Source organism: Rutidosis leptorrhynchoides, chromosome 6 (assembly GCF_046630445.1).
Source record: "Rutidosis leptorrhynchoides isolate AG116_Rl617_1_P2 chromosome 6, CSIRO_AGI_Rlap_v1, whole genome shotgun sequence".
NCBI lineage: Eukaryota > Viridiplantae > Streptophyta > Magnoliopsida > Asterales > Asteraceae > Rutidosis > Rutidosis leptorrhynchoides.
The window spans coordinates 6,965,045-6,981,968 of record NC_092338.1 but is presented as its reverse complement, the minus strand read 5'-3'; the positions used below and the strand labels follow the sequence as shown (position 1 = coordinate 6,981,968).

General features: G+C 35.2%; 3 protein-coding genes across 3 annotated transcripts; all 3 read right to left on the bottom strand.

Moving 5' to 3' along the window:
- Positions 1-7,982: 7,982 nt before the first annotated feature.
- LOC139853399 (E3 ubiquitin-protein ligase RSL1-like) lies at positions 7,983-8,648 on the bottom strand. The gene has a single exon (XM_071842794.1). It carries the CDS (start codon positions 8,646-8,648, stop codon positions 7,983-7,985), a length of 666 nt encoding a protein of 221 aa, XP_071698895.1.
- Positions 8,649-9,159: 511 nt separating this feature from the next.
- On the bottom strand, positions 9,160-12,508 carry LOC139853397 (uncharacterized). Its single transcript, XM_071842793.1, has 6 exons — positions 12,113-12,508; positions 11,777-11,998; positions 11,415-11,556; positions 10,152-11,255; positions 9,950-10,011; positions 9,160-9,285 (listed from the first exon to the last, which is right to left on the bottom strand). The coding sequence occupies exons 1-6, from the start codon at positions 12,506-12,508 to the stop codon at positions 9,160-9,162; spliced, it is 2,052 nt and encodes a 683-aa protein (XP_071698894.1).
- Positions 12,509-12,661: 153 nt separating this feature from the next.
- LOC139853396 (uncharacterized) lies at positions 12,662-16,496 on the bottom strand. The gene is made up of 7 exons (XM_071842792.1): positions 16,451-16,496; positions 16,235-16,372; positions 16,092-16,142; positions 15,949-15,999; positions 15,732-15,797; positions 13,576-14,949; positions 12,662-13,254 (listed from the first exon to the last, which is right to left on the bottom strand). Exons 1-7 carry the CDS (start codon positions 16,494-16,496, stop codon positions 12,662-12,664), a joined length of 2,319 nt encoding a protein of 772 aa, XP_071698893.1.
- Between the last annotated feature and the right edge of the window lie 428 nt (positions 16,497-16,924).

Sequence of the window (16,924 nt, the reverse complement as noted above, 5' to 3'; positions counted from 1 at the left end):
GATTTTGGAAACGGATGGGATAAGTATTTACCGTTAGCAGAATTCTCGTATAATAATAGTTATCATGCGAGCATTAAAGCTGCACCATTCGAAGCATTGTATGGAAGGAAGTGTAGATCTCCTATCTGTTGGAATGAAGTAGGAGATCGACATTTAACTGGTCCCGAGATCATACACGAAACGACTGAGAAGATAGTACAAATCAAGGAGAGATTGAAAACAGCCCGTAGTCGCCAAAAGAGCTACGCCGATGTCCGAAGGAAACCATTAGAGTTTCAGATCGGTGACATGGTTATGCTAAAGGTGTCACCTTGGAAAGGTGTGATACGTTTTGGAAAAAGGGGTAAACTGAACCCAAGATATGTAGGCCCGTTCAAGATCATCGAACGCATTGGACCGGTAGCTTATCGACTCGAGTTACCGCAACAACTCGCCGGAGTACACAATACCTTTCACGTCTCAAACCTTAAGAAGTGTCTTGCAAAGGAAGACCTCACCATTCCTCTTGAAGAAATCCATGTCGATGAGAAACTACAATTCATCGAAGAACCAATCGAAATCATGGATCGTGAAGTTAAACAGCTCAAGCAGAGCAACATACCAATCGTTAAGGTTCGTTGGAATGCTCGAAGAGGTCCTGAGTTTACTTGGGAACGAGAGGATCAGATGAAACAAAAGTATCCACACTTGTTTCTCGATGACGCAAAATAGGTACAATTTTAAAATTTCGGGACGAAATTTATTTAACGGGTAGGTACTGTAACGGCCCGCACTTTTCCGATCGTTCTATACTTATGAGATTAATATTTACATAAATTAAACCTTACCAACATGATAAGCAATCCAAATTGTTGAGACTTATGTTTTTGATAAGAGTTTTACACAACGTTTGACCGTCTAGTTTGACCGATGATATCACGAACTATACAATATATGATAATTATACATACATATTTAACATGATCTAAGGATGTTTTAATATCTCATTTTGTATTAATAACAAAAAGTCATAAGTATATTTTGAAACTACTAACTTAAGTTTTCAAAACAATAACCTACGTAACGTTATTTGACATAAATACTGATGATTTATAATGTTTATACATATATCGTATAAGTAATGTATTTAATCATTTTTAAAGGGCTTTTATACATAAAACAATATAAGTATATTTACAAAAGATAGTTATATTTGAATTCTCGTTCCGTTTCCTCAATAATCCTATACGTATATCTAGGGTACTATACACAGCTTCTAGAAGTATTTACTATTGGTATATACCAATAGAAATCTTCAATTATTGGAATAATATGTCATTCATGACATAATAAATTTTAACTTATCTTAGATATTTTCACTAAAAACCAAATTTTCAAGCCTATAAATAAGCACCATTTCTAACTCATTTTTACACATTCATTTTCCAAATTTTACTTCCAATTTTCACACACACTTGCAAGAACTCTCTCAACTTTTATTTTACTACTTCTTTCCAGCAACTTTACATTTTAAACTTGAGGTAAAAACTCTACTTCAACTCTTTTTCAATTCATATATTTAAAGCTATATATATAAGAGTTTATAAACTAGAACATAGTTTGAATGATTTCAAACTTGTTCGCAAACTAAATAGATCCTTCTAACTTAACTTTTAAAATACTTCAAGACCTGTAACATATCTTAATTATATGCTAACTTAACAAGGTATAACTTGGTTTTTCAAAGATTATCTTAAAAACTGTTTTTACGACGTCGGAGTGCCACCGGGGGCTGTTTTGGGTTGGATAATTAAAAACCATCTTAAACTTTGAATTGGAGGTTTATTTTCTGGAAAAATGATTTTTACTATGAATATGATAACACATAAAAATTTCATGATTTAACTCAAAGTATAAGTATTTTTAGAAAAATAATCATTTAAGGTTGTTTACATGATGGAAAATGATTAACTTCATAAGTTTCACTAAAGTTTGACCTATGCCGTGTGATTTTGAATACAAACTAAGGTATTTACAGTTCATAGTCTTAAAGAGGGACTCGATCCAAGGAGATGGCAAGTTGAATCAACGAAAACGGAGTTGTAACGAAGAAACTATGACCGAAACAAAATTGGTTATCCAAGACTAGTTTAACTTCGGGATTAATTGGGAAAAATTAAATAAATCACATCTTTCTTAGATAACATGATAATTTATATATATGTACTCATAATTCAATTTTATATGGTTCAGGATCACCCGTAAACATTACGAGAAGATTAATCATAAGATCCCATGTTTGTACGCAACACGTCATTTGACAACACCGGTACTTTATGTACGCAACACGTCATTTGACAACACCGGTACCGTGGGTCAAGATTAATCTCGACCAATACATATACGATGGGGTTTTATTTATTTCGTTGGGGGTTTTATTTATTTCATTGCGGGTATATTAAACATCTACAAATGAACCATTAAAATTGAATTACTAACAACGAACTGCTAACTACGGACTAAGGAATTATTCAAAGTATTAAAAGTATAACAAGTATATATATGAGACATTTGTTTAAAAAGAAAAGGTATTGATATATTATATATGGATAGGTTCGTGATATCAACCGGAGACCAAGTCAAATTATATATATATCTTCAAGACGAAAGTGAGTATATAGTCCCACTTTTAAACTCTAAATATTTCGGGATGAGAATACATGTATTTTATGTTTTACGTTATGGACACAAGTAACTGAAAAATATATTCTACGTTGAGTTGTACCACTGGCATACTTCCCTGTAGCTTGGTAACTGTTATTTACAGCGGTATTGTAAACGCGAATCCTGTTGATAGATCTATCGGGCCTGATAACCCCAACCGGACTGGACGACCAGTATTCAACGGTTGCACAGTACTTCGTTTCGTGACTACACTTGGTACGGTGTAGTAAGATTTCATAATAAAGGGAATATGCGACGTGATTAAATGTTAAGTATGGTTACCAAGTGCTCAACCACTTAGAATATTTTTATTAAAATGTTTATATATGAAATCTTGTGGTCTATATTTATATCGCTGCCGGCATTAAACCTATATCTCACCAACTTTATGTTGACGTTTTAAACATGTCTATTCTCAGGTGATAATTAGAAGCTTCCGCTGCATCATGTTGAATCTAAGCAGGTTCTTGCGTACTCATATTTGTGTCAAAAATAAGACTGCATATCCAAGAACTTGTGTTGTAAAATATGCTAGAAATCGGGTTGTTATTATCATTTGTAAAGTTTGTAAGTCGAAGATTATCGCTAAACGATAATCATCTTTATTTTGTCCAAAGCTTGTATCAAAAATAAGGATCATGGTTTGTAATGTATAATATATGCAGTTTTTCTTTAAAAAAATGTCGCATATAGAGGTCAATACCTCGCAATGAAATCATACGTTATCTAACACGTTCTTATGGTTAAGGACGGGTTATGACAGTTTTTCACCATATGCGCTTTTAATCATATGCGCTTTTCATCATATGCGCTGTGCTTTTCATCATATTCGCTTTTTATCATATGCGCTTATCATATGCGATGCGCTTTTCATCATATGCGCTTTTTTATGTGAATAGTAAATTAATTAATTTCGTTTTACTATTCATATGAATTAATTTCGATTTACTATTTTGTTAATTGAGTAATATATATACATCATATACTTGTGACTCCGAAGGCTCAAATGAATTTGACCATATAGTTATATGTTGTACCTTGCACATTAATTTTCAGTAGAAGCTTTAGATGCATATTATTTTCAGTAGAAGCTTTAGATGCACTTTTTTTTAATCACCAAATACTACAAACACTTTGTTTGCGTTTGTTCATAGTCATCAATGAAAACCATTTTCTTTAATTTTATTTTATACAATTAAATTAACGCATCATTATTCTTTTCAAAAACAATAATCTATTGTTATTGTTCACTTGTGCCATGTTTAACAACAAAGGTCAACAACCTCTATCTTGTTTGTTGTGGCAACCAAAAACAACCTTTGCTTTTGTTACCGAGAATCCAAAAAAAAAAAAAAATTTAATTTTCAATTAATCTTTTATCAAAACCATAAATGATTTTGTTGATCTACGTTGATATGGCCATAAAGAATTGACGGCTGACCTACTTTTGTAAGTGTATTTCGGCTATCATCTCGAAAACGCACAACGACCTTTTTTTTAATGAACTATTTGTTTCATATCTAGCTTAGGCAATTATTGTGAACATTTGGTCCCTATAAGAGCATTTATTTTTTAGACTTTTAGTTGATTTGTACTTGTCACAATTAGGGATAGCACCCGCGGGTCGTGGATGCGGATCCATTGGATCCATCACCCGTACCCGCGAATTTTTTTTAAGAGACATCCAATTGAACCCTTGTTCGTTGAAACAATTTGACTATATTTTTACTCCCCATTATTAAACGGGCCATTTTGATGCACACTCTTAAAAAAATAATTTGTTTTTTAAGTTTTATTATTCAACCTCCTTTTTTCAACGGTCACGTTTTTAACAAAACATTTGACAAGTTTGGAAAAAAGTTTTTTATTGATTATCATCAAAAGTTTTCTATTGTCACTCTACTGGATGGAATTATGGCATACAACCAAAATTGCAACCCAACACTACATAAGAACAAAAAGGTTGTTTTTAATTAACATATGTATATGTGTTAAACTCGAAATAATAATAACTTATTTTAGAAAATTAACATAAGACATGTTGAAACATTTTTGTCACATTTAGCTCATCAAGTCTAATACTTATCATTGATAGATTTTATCACGTCTAGGAGATGTTTACTTTTTTCTTGTATTAAGTCCTACTTTCATTTACCTTTGTTTGGAAAAAAGTTTTTTTTTTTTACTTTGCTTTCCCCCTTTCTGTAAAACTCATTTAAACACTTTCTTTGTTTTTTTTTTTTTAAAAAAAAAAACTTCCTTTTTTTTACGTTACCCGTAAATTATAAATATATAAAAAAAAACTTTTTGTTTAATTTTTTTTTTTTTTCTAGTTTTTAAAAGGCCACTTGACTAATTTTTTAATTCTTTCACAACACCTGATATCGTGATCGTGACCTTTCACCAAAGCAAGAGATATTCTTGATAAACTAAACACGGACTCGTGTTTGAAATTGTCGGCCACAAAAAAATTCATTTGATAAAAGTATATTTTTTTTTTTTAGTTATAGAAGGAGACCACTTCATTTTCAATACTTCATTTTTGACAAAAAACTATTCCATTTTACCATCCCCTTTTTTTTCTTACTTTAACTTTTAAGATATACTTTTAATAAAAATACAAACTACTTTTTCTTATTTTAACTTTTAAGATTTACTTTTAATAAAAATACAAACTACTTTTTGTATTTTAACTTTTAAGATTTACTTTTAATAAAAGTACAAACTACTTTTTCTTATTTTAACTTTTAAGATTTACTTTTAATAAAAATACAAACTATTTTTTTATTTTAACTTTTAAAATTATAAATTTAAGAATAAACATTAGTATGCATGAAATAAATAATGATTAATTGCATAAGTAATCATAAATGTTAGATAACATATAAAGACCCCGTCGTATTCGTATTGATCGGAATTAATCTCGACCCATGGTACCGTGTTGTCAAATGACGTGTTGCGTACATAAAGTACCGTGTTGTCAAATGACGTGTTGCGTACAATCATGAGGTCTTATTAACATAAATATAAATGTTAGTGAAGTTAATAAGAGTTAGATTACAGAAAATATAATTCAGGTGGTATAACCGACCATATATAACTTAAATAACATAAATATAAATGTTAGTGAAGTTAGTAAAAGTTAGATTACAGAAATATAATTCAGGTGGTATAACCGACCATATATAACTTAAATAACATAAATATAAATGTTAGTGAAGTTAGTAAAAGTTAGATTACAGAAATATAATTCAGGTGGTATAACCGACCATATATAACTTAAATAACATAAATATAAATGTTAGTAGTCCAAAATTTGATATATTCGAGTCTGAAAATTATTAATAATTTCATACATTGATTAGTGATTCGTGATCGTTTGAGATATCTTTTAATTACACTAAGCTTTTCGTGCTGATAACGTGTTATAATTCAGTAGGCTTATAACTACCTTTAATGGTTATAAGAACAAAGAGAGAAAAAGAGAGAAGAAGGAGAGAAGAAATATTGATATTGATATTTCAAGAGAAATGGTGCACCTTAAATGGTTACCATACATGTCTATTTATAGTATAAAATATTACTATGCAAGAAATATAATAATAATAAAATTAACATCCAATCTAGATATTTTATAACACAATCTAGATATTTTATAACACTTTTATTATTAAACATCTTGACAGATTTATAAGTTGGAATTTAGCTCCTTCCAAAAAACATTCACATATACAAAATGCTAAAACATTGATTCTTCAATTATTATTATTATTATTAATTATTAATTATTATTAAATAACCTTATATACTAAAAGTAGTTAGAAATTGTGTAGTTTTAGTTATACCTTATTGTAGTTTTGAGTCTATGTTCGCATTACAAACGGTCTCTCAAGTTCACCTATATTTTTACAACGGTCCCTCAGGTTTACATTTTTTAAGGGTAAAGTGGTGAGAAATTGTGTAGTTTTTAGTTATACCTTATTGTAGTTTTGAGTTTATGTTCGCATTACAAACGGTCCCTCAAGTTCACCTATATTTTTACAACGGTCCCTCAGGTTTACACTTTTTAAGGGGTAACAAGTGTAAATATATAATTTAATTAAAATATTAAAAATTAATTTCACCCGAAATTATAACGGGCCCTATCTTCTCGCTGGGTGCGAGTTAAATTTTTCAGAGACCACCGTTCAACTCGAAAAAATCTTACGAACCCAACGGGACTAACTGTACGCGAAACGGACACTTCTCAAAAAACGCTAAACACAACGACAACCCGTATCTTCCCGCTCTACACGAGTTAAATTTTTTCGACGGCAGCGTCAGACTCGAAATAATTTTATGAACAAAACGATACTAACTACGTTCGAAACGGACACTTTTTAATAAAACGCTAAACACAACGACAGCACGTATCTTCCTGCTCGCCGCGAGTTAAATTTTTTCGCCAGCACCATTAGGCTCGAAATAATTTTATCAACAAAACGAAACTAACTACGTTCGAACCGGACAGATTTTAAAAACACTAAAGACGACGACACCAACAACGACGCATAACAGATGGCCCGTTTTCACTTCTATAAATAAAACTGCGTTAAATATGAATACGCCGGCCGAAAGCCCCACCGCATCGCGCGGGCAGGTCCTAACTAGTTACTATTATATCATATTTCATCCTTTTATTAATGCTAAAATATTGCATATGCCAAAGGCTATATTATCTCATCCTGATCGGTGCAATCAACGGTGGATCCTTTAATATAGTTATTAGATTATTAGAAGTAACATTGGCCAAAGAATCAAAAACACAAAGCACAAGTGAAATAGCAACAATTAAAGGGCTTATAATCTATCGGTATTAGAGAAGTCTTTAACCATATGAGTTGGAGGTTCAAGCCCCGTCGTAATTATCTACGTAGATTACGTCGTGTGGGTGTGTCACTTGTCGGTTTACACAAAATTATAAAAACAAAATAAGCAAGAAAGAAAGAAATATAAAAGTATTTGAGCATCCTTTTCCACAGCATCATCCAAGATATAGGGGCTGTAGATGCTCTTTCACAGATACAACCCCAAAGACAATCCTTTTCCCCACACCCGTAGCAAAACGTAATCCCACATCTGTAGCAAGTTCAGTTGAAAAAAATATTAATCAGAAAACGAATAATATGATGCAAAGTTTAATCTTACTTCAAGCGAACATATTGTTGTATTTTACATTACACCAAGATATGCACCCAAAGATACTATAATCCAAATTAGATAACGTAATCATGATTAAATTAGATAACGGGTATGGTTGTATACCTGCAACGAACCTGGTAGCAACCTTTAACAAGCTCAACACAATGTCGACAAACAGGGCACCTCATCCACTTTTTCTGCTCAGAAAGAATATCAAACGCGATATCGTTTACGTCCCTCGTCACCCCACTTTCTTCGCACCTATAACCAGCATGCCAAGGAACTTTACACTTAAAGCAAAAAGGTTGCTTGCAATTCGGACACATACATCGTTTCAAATTACCAGCATCATTACCACATTCATTAACAACCAAGGCGGAACAATTTCTATTAGGACAATAAACCCTATCAAATCCTAACACAAAAGACTCACATAACACATCACACCATTTATCAAACACCTGGTGTGGAATTTTGGGTCGACAACATAATGGGTCTAACGAGTGATCACAAGTTGAGGATGGACACTTGATATCAGATACGTTATCTTGTAGCTTCACTTGAATGTACTTGATCATACAATCAGTGCAGATTGGGTGAACACATTTGTTACTGTTTCTAAATTTTGTGTTGGGTAGTGTCACCGGCTGTATGCAAATTTCACAAGTGAATGTTGTTGATGATGATAACTGTTGCTGCTGGTGTTCAGTTTGTTGATGATCAGGGTGTGGATTGTGTTGGAGAGTTTGATTTACATTCCCCATTGATTGAAATTGAAACTGAAAACCTAAACAAAATTTGGGCTGAAAAATATGGAGTGAAATTGGGAGAAGGGGGAATTGAAGTAGGTATAATAAGGTGAAAATTGGGGGATTTTATATTATCGGGGAAGATTACCCTACGAAATTAAGAGTAGGGTTTTGTGGGTTTTTGATTGTACAAACAGCGGTATTCAATATAGTAAATTATGGATTATGGATACGTGTGCATTCTAATTCTAATTTTAGTTAGTACTCCTATCATAATACTAGCTGTATGGCCCGTGCGTTGCACGAAAAAACGTACGGGTCATGATTTACTCTTTTGTAACTTGGGCAAAATGGGCATTAAACTGTTTGAGTAATGGGAATAATACAACTGTACTCTCTCGAATTGTTAATAACCAGGAACGTAGGAATTGAAAAACGTTTGCCCAAGGTAGACAAATAATGTAATAGTTAAAAAAAAAACAAAGAACGCGTAAATGTAAAATAGTTGATGCGCAATACATATGGTTCAATTCTTGATATCTATAGAACTAAAAGGGATATTGAGATCAGTCCGCTCGCCCAGTATAGCAGCTTGGATATCTTCTACTTTCCATTGTTGTGTGGTTAAACTTGAGAAAAGTGCAAAGCCAGCCTATAGCAAACAATGAGTATAACAATTACTTTAGTAGGGTACAGCAAGTAATATATAAGGGAATAATGAAATCTAGCATGCAATAGTTGGCTTCCTGCTCGAATGAAAACTGTCAAAATACGAAAAAATTCTGCCAAAGGGGGCCTGAAGTGATGTTCGCCTTCAATTAGAAACCTCTATATAATATCAAAGTTTGAAGATGTTACCATATCTCTAAGTGTAGGTTATATTGCAAATGTAAGATAGATGTCTGTTTGTTCGCTGAAATCAGATACATATATCTGCAATTGTTGTGTGGCTAAACTCTAAGTGCAGGGTATATTTCTGTACGGTGCGACAACAGATACACATAACGGATCACATAGAATCAGAATATGTAATGGTATTTATTTTTTTCCTTTTTGGGGATCTATGTAACGAAGCAGGCATAGCTGAAATGAGTATTTGTATATACTTACCTCATATAGTAGGGAGTTGCGAGTCCAATATTAATACAATCACACTGTAACAACTTTCGCATGTAGTGAATGGGAAAAACAAAATAAAGAATAAAATTGAAAGTAAATAGCAATTTATTGATTATTCGATAATAAATAGAAGCTGAGTACATAACAGAGCATGTAATCTGATAAGAGTAAGGATCACAATAAGGGTTTAGTAGTACCTTTAAAAATCCTCGTGCAAGTTGAAGAAGGTTTCCTTGTACACGACGTTTCTTGTGTGGCCCTTCAAATGTGCATCGGTGTCATCAACCATTACTATTTTCAGTCCACTGGGGTCAGTGACTCTTGAGAGTGCTACGTATAGTTGACCGTGGCTGAATACTGGTTTAGGGAGATACAGGCCTACGTATTTTAACGACTGACCTTGGCTTTTGTTTATCGTCATTGCGTAACATGGTCTGACCGGGAATTGTATTCGCTGCATGACAAACGGCCACTTTGTTTGGGTGAAAGTGAGGACAATTCTTGGTATTATGACCGTTTTCCCTATGTGAGAGCCAGTGATTATTCTAGCGTGGAGAACAAACTTCTGGAAGTCGGTTATGATGAGGCGTGTTCCATTACATTGGCCTGCGCTTGGGCATAGGTTCCTTAATAACATTACTGGTTGCCCTATTTTTAGTTTTAGCTTGTGAGGGGGAACTCCTGGGAAATTTAATTTATTTAAAAATTCAACGGGGTATGCGTGGTGTTGCTCGATGTTGTCAGTTGAACCCTTACAAATCTCGTCAGAGCTTTTAAATGTCATTGATGCACCCTCGAGTCTCTTGAACATATATTTGTTAATCTCGGCAGCGTCATCATTCCGTGGTGTCAAGATCGCCCGTTCACGCAAGTATTCCTCATCTTCTTGTCTTACGGTGAAGTCTTGGAATATGGCCTCAACGATTGCTTCAATGGGAGGTTTTTCAGATCTGACAATGTATTCGTTCGGAATCTTTATCCACATTGGTTCATCTTCTCCATCCTTGCACTGTGCTGGCACTTTACCTTCGCCTACTTCAAGGACCCACTTATTGAATGTGTGTTTTCGGGTATCAAGTTCACCATCAGCACTGTATTCATTTACTCGCATGATACGGGAAAGCGTATGCAGTTGACAGTGATGCCAAAGGTCTGATCTATTGATGCATGAATGAATAACCTCTTGTCGCTTGCCTTTTGGTATTACGGGAAGTATCTGCCGGAAGTAGCCGCCCAATAAGATAGGCATACCGCCAAAAAGTTTCAATCTGTTTGCATCATCCTTAGCGCCCAAAATGTCTCGCAAGGTTTTGTCTAACGCCTTGAATGCAAATCTCTGAGTCATCTGTGCTTCGTCCCAAATTATTAGTCTGACTTCTTGGATAAGGGCTGCCAAATGGGTTTTTTGTTTTATACCACATGTACTGTTTTCCATCAACTCTAGGGGGATGACGAATCGACTGTGGGCTGTTCGTCCTCCGGGTAAAAGAAGGGAAGCGATACCTGTGTTTTTTTGGTGTTGTTAGTGGCTGAATGTTTGTATGTATTCAAAGGGTCAAGTTTGGAGGAGAGTGTAGAATGATTTAATGGAACCCGACAATAAAATAACAAACTGGAAAAACCTGAAAATAGCAAAGTGTAAAAAGCATGAAACAAACATACCCGATGATGCAACCACGAGGACAATCATCTTTTCTGCTCGTAATTTTGCAAGGAAGGCTGTGTATAGGAATGTTTTCCCAGTCCCACCAGGACCATATAAGAAAAAAAGACCCCCTTTTCGCTGGGCCACAGCGCCTATGACCTGTTGATAACAGTAGAAAAAAAAATTTTAAAAAGGAAACATTAAAGGACTACATTTTATACGACTGTTTTCCTATGTCCACCGGGGCCAAAGATGGGAAAGGTCCCCTTTTTTCGGTGTTATACTCGCTAATACCGGTCGATAGTAGTTATTAAATAGGGGAAAAAATAAAGGAGACAGATTTAAGAAGGTGCAAACAAATTTAAAGAAAGAAAGAAACCTGGTGATAAATTGCTAGTTGTTCCGGGTTGAGAGAGCTGAAAAGGCTTTCATGTAGAATCAGCATCTCTTTTATGTTATAATTTAACTCTTCTCGAATAAGGTGGTTGTCCATTTGGGTTAGCATAGATGGGTCGGGTTGTGGTAGATCGGGGTAATCATCTAACGACTTTCCATTTTTATTTAATATGCCCTGAATTTCGACCAAGCAATAATTCTGAATCTGTGAATCGGTCAGGATCAAATCAGGGAAGTTGAATATTTTCATTTTTTTATACAGGATGACATCCGACAATGCTTTCCAATTTAGCTCCCATAGCTACAACGGTTTACTTACGTTGCAAAACAGCAGAATGGTGACAAATAATTCGCGAAGCTGCCCACCCGAGGCCCATACTGTTGCTTCTGTGATAGCCTGTGTCCATTCTTTGTCATTGTTGACTAAACCGTACGCAAAGCAAGCGTATTTAAATGTTGGGTGTAATATACCGTCTACTGTACGTATTTCATCAAAAGAACGGGGACCTTTTACTATGTTAAGCAACATACGTAGATAATAGCATTCACCTGAGGCAGGATTAGAGTACACTATGCGGCCAATACTAGTCCGAAGTTTTCTCGGTGTCCACATTTTTGCATCCTGATTCCATACAAAATGTTTAGGGATTTTTGCGTATGTAAGCATTCGTACAAGCTCATCCTGTTTGTTAAGCTCAAACCACTGTGTGAACATCGTTTCTTTAATACTGTCCTTTTTTAATAAAGCAGGCAGTTTTTGTGAATCGCGAAGCGTTATTGATTGTTGATTTGGTAGATGAAAGGATAATTTTATAACTTATGGTTTTGAGTAGTGGATGTCATACGTAAACAGCCTCCAAACAGCCTCTCACGGCGATAAATAACGACAGTCCAAATAATTCTTTATCTCGTCAACATCAGTTATGGTTTCTACATGGGAATCACCGCTGGGAATCATATTTTCTTGTATCACTATTGTTGCGCGGTCCGGCCCTTTGTTCAAGTATTTGAATAAGTATTTGATCGCCCGCGATCTATTGCACCACTCCACATTTATATGGGCATTGTATTTTAGAAGTAGATATCTGTTGTACGGGACCACAAAACTGTTGTCTAGTGGAGTGTTGTTTTTTTTGAATCTGACCCCATTGTTCCGACGCCTGTAGTTAGCGTACCCTTCTTCGTCAATTGTTGTTTCTGCAAAATATGGTTTAGGAAAATGCTTAGAACATTTCCTATCAATAATGCAAGGGGCATCCATGTGTGTTCCACCGCATGGACCATGTAACATGTATTCGGTAACGACCCTAAACCCCTCTGGATCATTGAGTTGTGACGGGATTTCTGCGGATATAATGTCATCAATGTCAGACGGTGTCTTGCACTTGTGAGTAGGTATTAACCATATTAACATATGTACGTGAGGCAAACCGCGTTTCTGGAATTCGATTATATAGATACCTGCAACACAGTGAACGAACAAACAGGGTCTCAATATATGTTTTCAATGAAATCTCCAATAATGTCGTTTATTAAGGAATATAAGTAACATACAGTGTTATAAAATAGTAATGAAGGGTGGGATTTTTTTATTTTTGTTAAATGTGTGTGTATGTGTGTGTGTGTGTATATATATATATATATATATATATATATATATATATATATATATATATATATATATATATATATGTATATATGCGGTCAGAAAATTGAATCAGCAGACTATGTAAATCTGTCATTTTAAGTAAATTCAATAAGAAAAGAGTGTGGGCAAGTTACCTGCTTGGCATGTTCCAAATATATCGTTCTTCATTATATCAGTCATCAGCGCGTCTAGTTTTTGTTTAAATAACCTGGCCACAATTTTCGGGCGGTCTGGCGATCTCTGGCCCTCAATATAGCAGAGCATAGTCTCTATTTCAGGCCACCTAGGGTTAGAAGTGAAGGTGATGAATAAATCGGGATTGTCATATTCCCGACATAAGGCCATGTCTTGGTAGTTTTGCACCATATATCGCGGACTACCTGTATGGGAAGACGGTAAAATTATACGCTTCCCGATTGAAGCGGCCGATGTGTCGCCCCTAGTGACAGCATCACAAACATTATTGTAGAGGTCAATGCGGAGTTCATTTTGGTGGTGGCGTAGCCATTTCAACCGTTGTTCTTCTACAGCCGTATAAGCGTCCACCAAGTACTGTTGGAATAGTCGTCCACCTCTAAGAATAGTTGTGGCCTCACTTTCACGTTGTTGAATTCTATAACAATAGAACTCTCTCATGGTGACGTGACCGCGATTTGTTTGTCGCCTTTCACTATTATTGTGATATGGTATTTCTTCATGGTAGCCAGTTTCCCCGTAGGGGAAAAGTAACGGGTACTGCAATGCCATGTATAACTGGTGTAGTTCCAAGATTCTTTGTGGTGAACAATTTTTTTCCTGGACAATGATATCTCGTGTAGAGTTACAGTGGCCAAAGTCACTCGTGATTAGTGCAGCCACTTCAGCCACGTTAGGTGAGTTGTATTGACGGGAGCTGGTTGCCTTAGCAATCAAACGGAGGCCGCATTCAGAACCTCTATTGTCAGCTGACCAATCTCGGGCCATACGAAAAGCTTGTGCTATAGCGCTTGATTCATCAAGCATGCTAATGAGATTGGTGGTTAACGTTTCATCTATTGCGTCTCTTGAGTTGTTGCCCAGAAAAGCAGACATGCGATTTTTTGCCTCATTCTGGGTGTCATAAAAATACAATTGTGCATATCTTGGTTGACGTCCTTCCTCTGGTAGAAGTGAACCAATTCTGTGGTAGGTCTGACCGCTTATTCTAAAGGTATATGGACCTCGTCCCCGGTTGAAAGAATGATCTATTCTTGCCCCGAAAGACGTAAAAGAAAACATGTTGTTATAAATCCGAATCTGTTCTCTGAATTTGAAAGTTGCAGGGTCGGTGTAATCGAGCAGCCTTTTCAGGAGTGGAGGAGGATCCTTCAATTTTGGCAGGAGCACTTTACCATTCTGGCAACACATCGAGAATACTGGGCTGGAAGTTTTTTTAGGTTTGTTGTTCCGCTCCTCATACCACATTGTTGCGTTACAGTTGCGACATTTGTGAGCGGGGGGCCCGTGATTATGATAACATACCGCTGTGCCTAACAAAGCAACAAAATAAAATTTTAGATGTGTGCAGCAAAATCAGATGGTAAAAGACGATTACATGTCAATTAAGGCAAAAAATATATCCATCTATATATACGTGTTGGATATCTATTTGTAAACTAGCCAAAAATTGCAGCCATTGGAAAAAGGAGACCTAGAGGGTCTACGAATTTGGTTTAAGAGGACATAATCTGGGACTCATACTAAAAACCTTGATTACCAGTAGTATGCAACATTCACACTTGATCCCTAACTTGTTTTTATTATCCTATAAATACTAACCAATCATAATTTAAAAGTACTTCCCCCAATCTCTGCATATTTGAACGGAAACAATAAGACGAAAGGGAAATATAAGCTATATGTTTTTCTAAAACCCAAAAGTCAATGCTCAGTTGTATTTAACAATACGTTTCTGGTAATAATAGTCGCAGGAAGGCAAAAGTTTTTTTTTTTTTTTTATCATTTCCAGGTACCATATTTCTATCAATTTAGGATATATGTTAGGGTTTCTCACATATATAGATACTCTTTTTATACTTGTACGTAGCCTTTAATACAATCATATAAACTGTGAGATAGTTTGTAGATGGGCTCAAGCGTCATCAACAGTTTTACTCAACCAAGGAAGCGTTAATGTGTCACTGTTCAGTTATAAGAACAATGGCACTTTAGAGGAGGTAACATTATAAGTGCAGAAATATGACTATGAGATTAAATGGCCAACTGGAATGAAACAATCACAAGTTTAACGAAAAAGAACAGTAAAAGTAACCTGATGAGTTTGATGCAATCCTGACCAAGTGTTTCCCGCGATGTTCCCTCTTTGTAGGTGCTACAGCTGACATATGTAGATGAAACTGGTTAAACATATTTTACACTTTAAAACGAGAGATAATAGTACAGATGTAGCGTAGGTGGAGTTTTATTAGGCCCACTCAATAGAAGCCTGATCATGAGCCAGAGGTCATGGATGGGAAAGAGGTAGTAACCTGGTGGGTTTGATGGGAGATGGGCGCCAGATTTCGCCGGATGTTCCTTAGCTGTAAATAGTGCGGGTGACATATGTAAAAGGAATTGAGTAAGCATAATTGATATTTTAAAAAGGGAAGATACTATAGAACATGTAGCATACCTGTCTGGTGCCGTGACGTGGGTGGGGTGTGAGTTCTAATAGTCTGATCATCTGCAATAACAAATTTGGCAGTTAACTATGTAGGGGTGAGTAAAAATAGTGAACTGTTATGAGGTTATATGGGAGGGTAGTTGATATTGTACCAGATGCAATGGACGTTGCAGCATTTAATTTCAGAACACAAAATGCCTGTAATTTCCCATTAGCTCTAGTTCTTGTTGATGAACAAATTGATAGAGGACCATTCAATAGGTCTGCTAATGATGTGTACTCCACCTTGACTGCTAATAACATGTTTATAAAGAAAAATAAAAGAAAAGGAGCTAAATATATGCAGATGGAAGGCTGAAACAACATACCTGTGGAGATGTTGGCAGATGAGGATGGAATATCAGGTGGATGCATATTACATGAAGGTTGACAATGTTGTAGAAACAATATGCAATGAGATCATGGAGCTATTGATATAAGCAACCTATGATGAGTGGACAACTGTTGGGCTTTCCTAAAGTTTTAAAAGGAGAGGAGTTTCTAATAACTTGCATAAATAGAGTGTGAGTAATTTTAAAAAGAAACATGAAGGGGTGCCACAATAAATGAAAAGGACACCAATGTTTATTGTTAGAATATGAGAAGATGAGTCAACAATTGTTGGTTGCTCCTAAACTTTTAATGCAAAGGAGTTTCTCATTACTTGCATAAATGGGGTGCCAGTAATTACAAAATAGAAACATGGGGGATGACATAATAATAGAATGGGACACCAATGTTTATTGCTAGAATGTGAGAAGCTGTATATATATATATATATGTGTGTGTGTGTGTGTGTGTGT